At 34.6% G+C, this 9267-nt stretch overlaps 2 protein-coding genes across 6 annotated transcripts; one reads left to right on the forward strand and one right to left on the reverse strand.

Moving 5' to 3' along the window:
- The first annotated feature begins 2756 nt into the window (after positions 1 to 2756).
- LOC107271086 (mitochondrial import inner membrane translocase subunit TIM14) lies at positions 2757 to 4299 on the forward strand. 2 transcript variants are annotated; one of them, XM_015746691.2, is made up of 3 exons: positions 2757 to 3129; positions 3546 to 3680; positions 3753 to 4030. In XM_015746691.2, exons 1-3 carry the CDS (start codon positions 3127 to 3129, stop codon positions 3963 to 3965), a joined length of 351 nt encoding a protein of 116 aa, XP_015602177.1. In that variant the 5' UTR covers positions 2757 to 3126; the 3' UTR covers positions 3966 to 4030. The 2 variants fall into 2 exon arrangements, with proteins under 2 accessions (XP_015602177.1, XP_015602175.1); XM_015746689.2 differs by lacking the exon at positions 2757 to 3129 and adding an exon at positions 3136 to 3285 and having other exon boundaries at positions 3753 to 4299.
- LOC107271085 (growth hormone-regulated TBC protein 1-A) lies at positions 4299 to 9211 on the reverse strand. Of its 4 annotated transcripts, XR_001538512.2 has the most exons (8): positions 8575 to 8691; positions 7197 to 7398; positions 5602 to 5832; positions 5336 to 5496; positions 5081 to 5189; positions 4820 to 5005; positions 4427 to 4704; positions 4299 to 4323 (listed from the first exon to the last, which is right to left on the reverse strand). XR_001538512.2 is itself a non-coding variant. In XM_015746687.2 (7 exons), the coding sequence occupies exons 1-7, from the start codon at positions 8716 to 8718 to the stop codon at positions 4597 to 4599; spliced, it is 1017 nt and encodes a 338-aa protein (XP_015602173.1). In that variant the 5' UTR covers positions 8719 to 9211; the 3' UTR covers positions 4299 to 4596. The 4 variants fall into 4 exon arrangements, 3 of the variants coding, with proteins under 3 accessions (XP_015602173.1, XP_015602172.1, XP_015602174.1); XM_015746687.2 differs by lacking the exon at positions 8575 to 8691 and adding an exon at positions 8699 to 9211 and having other exon boundaries at positions 4299 to 4704; XM_015746686.2 differs by having other exon boundaries at positions 4299 to 4704.
- Positions 9212 to 9267: the final 56 nt, after the last annotated feature.

Genomic DNA, 9267 nt, shown 5'->3' on the forward strand with positions numbered 1-9267 from the left:
CGAGCAATCCATTTATTTTCGCTGATTGCAATACCGGCTGGAACGATGATCATGACCCGCGCGGCTACGCGAAATCTGTAACATCGACAGAGGCGATGATCACGAAATCCTACTCCCGAACTCGCCGCTACGATTTAGCGCGCGGCTACGCGAAATCTGTAACATCGACAGAGGCGATGATCACGAAATCCTACTCCCGGACTCGCCGCTACGATTTAGCGCCATGCTTTTGGTATCGCCTAAAACCGGAGCGTTGTGCATCTCCCCACCCATCTCTGCTACTATTCCTTGTTTTACGTAGCACTTTTACATCGCTGCGCTTGCTTCCAATAGTAACCAATCACAAGTAGGCACAGTCTACCTCGGCACCCCTCCCTGGACGGTTTCCCCCCCACAGGGTTATGCTACATCTATGTCTTTTCTATATCTATGCTTGTTCCTCGTTTCGCGTTTCATAGACCTTCCTTTATACTGGCACATCTCCTCATTGGAGGAGTCAGCCATAAGGAAAGGAAGGAACCATCTCTGCTACTATTCCTTGTTTTACGTAGCACTTTTACATCGCTGCGCTTGCTTCCAATAGTAACCAATCACAAGTAGGCACAGTCTACCTCGGCACCCCTCCCTGGACGGTTTCCCCCCCACAGGGTTATGCTACATCTATGTCTTTTCTATATCTATGCTTGTTCCTCGTTTCGCGTTTCATAGACCTTCCTTTATACTGGCACATCTCCTCATTGGAGGAGTCAGCCATAAGGAAAGGAAGGAAGGAAGACCTTCCTTTACAGAACAAGGAGCCTTATTGGCCTCCTTATTTCAAGGGAGGTCTTGAACTTCCTTGAGGATACCTTCTGCACTGTGATTGGCTATTTCGATTGATATGTTTAACGCCACAAGTGGCCCGAGTTAGCAGCTAGCCCAGCTCAGGCAGCAAAGATGTATCTTATCAGTTATTGAAATTGTCGGCTGGTTTTAATCATCAATTTTCTTTCCAGGTGTTGACCTTACGCAGTCACGTAAAATTATGAAAAAAAGATAGTGTGTATTTCTTTTACGTTTCGACCCTCATTGGGGTCATCTTCAGAAATTTTTTATTACTAGGTAAACATGTATGAACTGTTGAACAATCATTGGTTAGATTGTGTAAAAAATAGTAGGCCAAACCTAAAGCCATAGTTGGGTGCTTTCTATTTACTGGCACAAGTTGACACAAGTCGGCTTGTGTCGCCAAAAGTGCTTTCCATTTGATTTGTGTCGCTGTGTGTCGGCAACACAAGTCGACTCGGGAAGACTCTGCTAGAGTGGTGAGTTTACGAGAGTATCTGTGTTCTATTTATTCGTTTTCGAGAGTCGACATGAGGCGACACGAGTTGACACAAGTCGACACAAAAGTCATGTAAATGGAAAGCACCCGTTAATAGATCAGCTATGGCTCTTTTTAACTTTTGGCTAATACTGCCTCTACATGTAACACACAAACTCTTGTTGGTTTGGCCTACTATTTTTTACACAATCTAACCAATGATTGTTCAACAGTTCATACATGTTTACCTAGTAATAAAACCTTTCTGAAGATGATCCCAATGAGGGTCGAAACGTAAAAGAAATACGCATTGTTGTTTTTTCTTAATTTTACCTGGGCTGCGTAAAGTCAACACCTAGAAAGAAAATTTAAGATGTATCTTGGCTTGGCTTATAATATAGTCTACGCGATCCCTATTTCAAACTCTTTGAAAAAATGCCGCTCGAATAGACATAAAAGGGACTGAGGTGGTAGAGTCCCTCTCACGGTCTTACATACAGGTCTTGCAACTCGCCCCATTTTCAGCGGTGGGAGTACACGTGGTTTTGAAGCACGGCACATTTTAAATTTTAGTCACAAGCGTCGCTGTGATCGAGCGACCCCCTTATCTATCTCACTCTACAGTCAGCTGTGGGAGAGAAAAATAGGAACGGGCCCCTTATCTATCTCACTCTTCCTTCCTTTCCTTATGGCTGACTCCTCCAATGAGGAGATGTGCCAGCTCTATCTCACTCTACAATCGGCTGTGGGAGAGAGAAATGGGAACGGATCGCTTGATCGCAACGCCTCTTGTGGTCATGAAGCGAAATGAAAAATGCTTCTAAAAGAAGACTACCCCTTCCAAGGGAGTTGCAAGACCTGTATGTACGACCGTGGTCCCTCTAGTCAGAGTCCGGCCAATGGTGGGCCTCTTACTGATTGGCTCCGCCATTTTGAGGGCTCTTTCCGGAATAGGATGGTGTGTGAGAATACGTATATGGGAGAGATTCGCATTGTGTAGTGTGGGTAGTGTCAAGCCGTTCGACATACATATAGTACTGGACTGCTCACTGTAGCTGCAGAAAGTGTAATCCGGAATAGAAAAAGAGAGCAAATCGTAAGGACCGTTCTGTCCTTTTCTATTGGTCTATTGGATGGAAGGGGTTCAGAACTGTAATACGCAAAATAAGAACCATGTGAAAGATTACTCCGCACATCTAGAATGTATGTACGTTGTTACAGTCGAATCATGGAGACAAAAGCCTCCGTGAATCAAATCTCAATTGTCGTGATTACTTTATTGTAGTTGAGTTTATCAAAATTCAATATTACTAAAAAAATGGTGATTTGCTTTGTTAAGTTTGGGCTACCGTGAGACCTGTATTTTGAGTCCAATACGATAAGCTTTCACAACCAAGTAAAATGGAAAAATAACCTTAAATTGTATGATTAACATAAGATTAAATCAATTCTTAAACTTATAAAATATATAAATAAAGTTCATCATGAAACATATATTTTACTGCGCGGGGTTCCCTTATTCCTGATTTCGCTCCTGCCCAAGAGAAGGACAGCACGGTCCTTACGATTTGCTCTCTCTTTCCATTCTCGATTACACTTTCTGTAGCTACAATGAGCAGTTCAGTACTATATGTCGATGGATAAAATTCGTCATCTTCCACCAACCAAAATCCTGTGTCCGAGCGCTAGCGTCAGTATGAGGATTGATGAGGATCATGCCCAAGTGTCTGATTTCATCTTTGAGAAAGCAATTATCTAAGAATTCCACATTAAGAAACGTTTCGAAATAACAAATCTACGATTGTCTTCCAAAAGTTATTAAAATGGTAAGACACTCTAGAAACTGATATAAATTATATTTCTTTTAATTTTGTTTAAACGAATGTGAAGATAACTTGTATCGAGCATTTTGTTAACTCCAAGAAATCGAAAATTAACCACTGACGTTATTCCTAACCTCCATAATGCCGAGAGTGCACAAGGTACAAATTTCTCAGAATGACAGGTCACATATTATTCTTATATTTATGTAACTAAACATTTCCAATTAATATATCGTAAGTATTGTAGCAAATCTCTATTATTGTATATGATTTCCTCCCTTAACCTAGAAAGATAATTAAGATCCTACAAAATATTTGCTATGTAAATGTATCAAACGAATTATAACAAGTGTTTTTAATGAAATCGTAGCATTATCTCAATGTAAATATTTATGTTCAAATGTTACATTTTCTTTTAGACTAGCACAGCAATAGTTGCTGGCTTGGGCATCGCCCTCGTTGGCTATGCTGGTCGATATGTAATCAGATCGATGCCCATCCTCTCACAAAAAGTAGCAGAAGCGGTAAAAAGCATGCCAAGGCTAGATTCTCAGGTAAACTTAACCAAAATGAAATAGTTCAATTTTAATATTCTTTAAAAAATTGAATGTGTCTTCAATTTGTAGTCCCTAGCAAATAGCAGATATTACAAAGGTGGCTTTGAGCCTAAAATGACTCGTCGTGAAGCAAGTCTTATATTGGGGGTTTCACCAACAGCAAATAAGGTTAAAGTAAAGGAACACTTTAAAAAAGTGATGTCTGCAAATCATCCTGATCGTGGTGGTTCACCATATATTGCAGCGAAAATTAATGAGGCAAAAGATTTACTAGAAAAGTGAAATATAGAATTAATGTTTAATTAACATAGCAATGGTTAATTATGAAATAAATTTCGATGTACATACTTGCCTATTTTATGCCGTTAAGGTCGATATTCACAGTCAGTGTTTGAGATAAAGCACTGTTCTAAGATTGTAAACACCTCAGCTTAATACATGGCAAAATATGACTTAAGATCGTCTTTAAATTATGCTTAGAACAAAGTATTGACTATAAATACTGGTCTTAGACAGTGTATAAATAAGTTATCAATCGATACCGTCTTCTTTGTTCTCATGTAAGTAGTTTTACGAGTAATGTATATACGTATTAAAGTGAATCAGTGCCTAAAAACCCACTCGACTTTCTTTCTTAGGCCTGCCAAAGTAAACAAAACGAGTGTGAGCATTCGCAAACGGATCATTTTTTTGTTTTATTACCGTCGGAAAAGGATAATACTTAATACTGATTATTTCATAACTTTTTTGTTCTATCCATTTGTTCGATGCACCAGATCGGTGGTGCTGCTATACCACATTGTTTCGTTTCAAATTTACTGTTAGGTCCTTGTATAGTAACGGGACGCTTGTACGTTATATCGATTGACTAGATGAGGTCCGGTGGGATCATTCGTATTTCTTCTGATGTGTACTACCGTATGGATTTCACTTGTTTCTGTCGGGCGCGATCTTCTGCTATCCGAGACCTCAGCTTTGCTATCGTATTGCCTGGCAATGACCCAGGAACTTTAAAAATGCTCTAAAAGTATAACATGGAACGTTATTTTGATGTCCAGAAAATGATTTCTCATATAAACCTGATTTATGCGATGAAAAAAAAAGTATAACAGTATGTTATATTTTTGTTAAATTACCTGCATGAAATCGTGGCACTGCACGACAATGCTGTCTTTTGTAATTTCTTTAAAACATTCAGCGAGGAGTGTAAAGTCACGGCAGGATAATAAGTTTTCTTTGTTCCGTTTTATTAAAGTCAATCCCACTCTAAAAATGATTTTACTACCTTCATAGAAGAGGCAATCCCATATTCTCAAAGTTGTCTAGAAAATAAGAATCAAAGCATTAGATCTCCGAACTTAAACTTCTGAATAGTCTATGAATTTGGATCGACTTACTTCAATTGGAAGCACTTCTGCAAAAAGACATACAAACCACTTTGTAGTTATCACTGCCCAGGGTAACCCCAAGTTTGTAACATGCTGATAAACATCCGGCATTTTCATCCTAAAATAAATAATGAAAATACTTTAATTATTTATTTCTCTTATTTATATACAAACAATAACACGAAGCTATAATATTTTATTCCTTTAGCCTTAAATAACTAACTAAATTTGTAAGAATATTAAATCTCAGTAGTATCGAATTACCTAACTAGTTCAGCCAGTACGTCAATATCTGTGAGAAGGCCGTCCATTGTTGGTGTGTAATATTCCGGCAGAATTTTTTCAATTAGCATTTTCAGTAACCAAAAAGCAGTCTCCTCGTTCTTAGTCACAAGTAACAATAATCCTGCTATGTAGTTTAATCCCTATAATATATATAATATATCAAACAATAATAATACTCAAGCGCTATTAAATATTATATTAGTCATTAGTACTTTGAATCTGAAGCAATGAGTCGGATAATTTACCTGACAGTACCCAACTGTTTTATTCTGATGTGCAAAAGCCAATAATACATTATACAGTTGATGTTGATGGTTTTCTGTATTGTTGAAGAAGATATTATCAGGAAATGTACGTGGCAGATCCGTCTTTATTATGTCGGCTACTTCTCTATTGTGCGGACCATTTAGTAATCTTTGATAGAGGTCTGGTGAGGCATTCTTCAAGTCTTCTCCACCACTGACTGATAACCAAACCTGTGATGAATTTCGTACATTAAAAGTCCAATTATGGAATGTAATATAATTTTATTCAATAATACTTAAATCTTTGATTTTGCTAATGACTATAAATTGTATAAAGGATCAAGATGAATTTTGAATCTCTAAAAAATATATTTTCTGCACTTCAAAGTGTACATTGTTGTGGAAGGATATAGTATGGTAGTATATTTGTTTAGCTCATTATACGTGAAACAAGCAGTAATTATCTAAATAAATGAAGGATCATTATTTTTTTATTGTAATCTTATACTTCTTCTATTATTAAAAAACTGATTGAGCTTAGTTCATCTTTATAGAAATATTATTTATAACAAATTTCTTCATAGTATAAAGCAAGAAATTAATAAGCTGATTATTAAATATGTATTGAACATTGTTGAACTGTTGTAATACTTGGGAATTATGTAAATATTTCATTACTTAGATATTATGTTTCAGCAATTTATTAATTAATGCTCATTGAAGAATGTTAATTGAGCAACTGTTAATAACATTTTTACATAATTGATCTTAAACGATGATAAATAATCAATTGTTCTACGAAATGAACATTTCCCTCAATCTAATTACTTAACGGTTTTTCGAAATAAACGATTTTCTGGTTGATATGAATCAATTATAGAGAGAAAGTCAAGCATTTCTGTACATTATGCAACGAAAAAAAGTTTCTTCTAATAAACGACCAGAGTTGATTAACATTTGACAATCGCGCACACTTTTTATCAAGAATTTACGTAACACACCTACATCGTGATAGAGTTCCTAAAAATTTCCAAAGATGATTTAATTTTCACAATGCTTCTGATGAAACATAGAACTTAACTCTTCTTTAAAAAAAAAGACCAGGACAAAGTGACAATTAGAAAAACGAGGAAGTCCAATAAAACATGTAAACTTTTGTATGAGTCCTAATTTGAAATATGAAATGGAATCTCATTGCCACATGTAAATTATTTTTATTTCAATTTAATAATAATTGGTTGCATGATACAAATAGCAAAAAGTGATTTAATATTTGTATGAATCTTGTGCAAGTGCATATACTTTTGTGCCATCAATTTTTCAAGAGGAACACTTTGTATGCAATATTTTGCAAATTAAATTATCAGGATATTTTATTTTATGCTATAATCTATTAAACTTCAATAATTATGGTATAATAAAACTGCAAATAACTGTACAATCTTAATCAATTTTGGCTTCAAAACTGTCATCGGTAAGACATGTTTGTTTACACTTTATATTATGAAGAAAATATATTTAATAGAAGGTATAGAAAATACAATAAACATTAAAGAAGAATTATAAATAAAAAATAAATAATTGATATAAATTACCATTCCCCTGTGTTCCCCTGGAATTCCTTTACGTACATATCGTTTAATTGTGATACTGCGCTGCAACGATTTTCCCTCTCCGATAATATTAGACCATTTCTTAGCCCGTTTTGCCAATACTTTAAGGTACTCTGACATGAATTCTTCATAAGTTTCATAATCAAAATTACTGGGCCGCTCAAAACCATACTCGTCCACATTGCTAAAAATATAGTACATTGTCTTAAAAATTTCATAACATGTATTTGCAATATTTATTTGTCTATTATTTTATAATTTAAAGAAAAAAAATATACAATTAAAATGTAGGATACACATAAAAATCTGGAATTAATTTCATACAACCAAAAAAATTAAAATTAAAAGTTATTTGAAAATGCTTATAATGAATATTATAAGCATTTAGAATGCACTTAGAATGAATATTACTTTTTATCAAATATATGTGTATATGTTCTTCTACTCTCCAAAAACAACTGATATTTTTGTAGTATTTCACTCTCAGATACTATTTTAATACATTTATAAAGTTTAAATTTAAAAAGGCTCAGTATAATTGACAAATATAATTTATCAAACATAAATATAATTGTATTTATATTTTAAAAAATTGGTTTATATAAATTTGAAGTAATGTTGTAATGTAAGTAATCCCATTGTTGTCATGTTTCATTAATTCATAAACTTTCAAGATTTAATGGAAAACACATTGTTTAAGCTGGTGGTTGACACTTTAAAATTTATATATTTTAAAATCTTGAGAATCATCAATCACTAATAAAAAAGTTGATTTTTTTATGCAATCAGAATTATTTTTAATAATAACTCTTCACTTCTGTAATAATGCACCCACTCAACATACATTTAAGGGACAATTTTAGGAAACACTAGAAATTAGGTGAAGTCAAAGACAAAGAGTTATAACGTATCTGAAGGAAATCAATAAAAAAAAATGTTAAACAATACTTTGACTAATTAAAGATTTAAGGAAAAATCATACTCTTAAATAACTTGCCACCATATTCAACATTTATACAAACAAAAGCATATTACTTTGGTTTTAACAATCCAGGAATATTTCCAAATGCTGTTTATCATTGAATTCTCAGAAAACCATTCAAATTTTAATCGCATCATTTACCACTCTATTTAAAGCGAAACTGATAATTAATATTTTTCCAAGAAATTTCAAGTAAACACTGCATTAATACTAATTCACGAAAGGTTATAGAAGTGATCGAAAGTTTAAAAAAATGATAAACGAATATAAAACAGGTAACACGACATAACAAGTATTTGAAAGCACACATTGAGATGTTCGAATTTTGACAGTTGGACCGCGATAAATAGTGTAATGAAGGTTTCAGTATAACATAACCTTAACATAGCAAGACGGCGCGAAATGAGAGGTGACGGTGAAAGCTTTGTCATTCACAGATGCGAAAGCAAATGAATTGTAGGTACGACGTTAATAATGAAGTAACGTTCTGTTTTCGTTTTACCTAAAGCATGAGCTAGCCATAGCCGAAGTGGGGCGAGTGGTTTCATTTACAAAAGAACACGATCCGCCTCGTTTCCTCACGATGAATCTTGGCCATTGCCCAACACTCCGATCAACTCCGGTCTATGTGACACTCGATACGGCGCCAAATATAAGTACGCTGCAGAACGATACAAAAACACAAACTGTGTTTTCAGACCAAGAGATCGCTCACAAATTACTTCGTGTACAACCGTACAAGAAATATATTCTTGAATGAATGGGAATATTTTTAACGCTGCCATATAGAATTAAATTGTATATTCGTATTTTGATTACAAAACAAGGACATAAGAAGAAAACTAAGAAACGTTAATATATAAAATTTTTAGAGTAGCAAGAAATGTTCAACCGTAGAAACAGCCGTATAATTCTTGCTCCGTATTGGTGATTATAAACTTGACTAAATGGATTAAGTCGTTTTAAATTATTCGGTGTATATGTTACCGTGAAAGACCGAAATCTGAAGAATGTCGACTTTCACCGGTGAATGTCAACATTCACATACTCGCTTGGTGTATGTTCGAAGTA

The sequence above is a fragment of the Cephus cinctus genome, unplaced genomic scaffold (assembly GCF_000341935.2).
Source record: "Cephus cinctus unplaced genomic scaffold, Ccin1 Ccin1_scaffold0885, whole genome shotgun sequence".
Lineage (NCBI taxonomy): Eukaryota > Metazoa > Arthropoda > Insecta > Hymenoptera > Cephidae > Cephus > Cephus cinctus.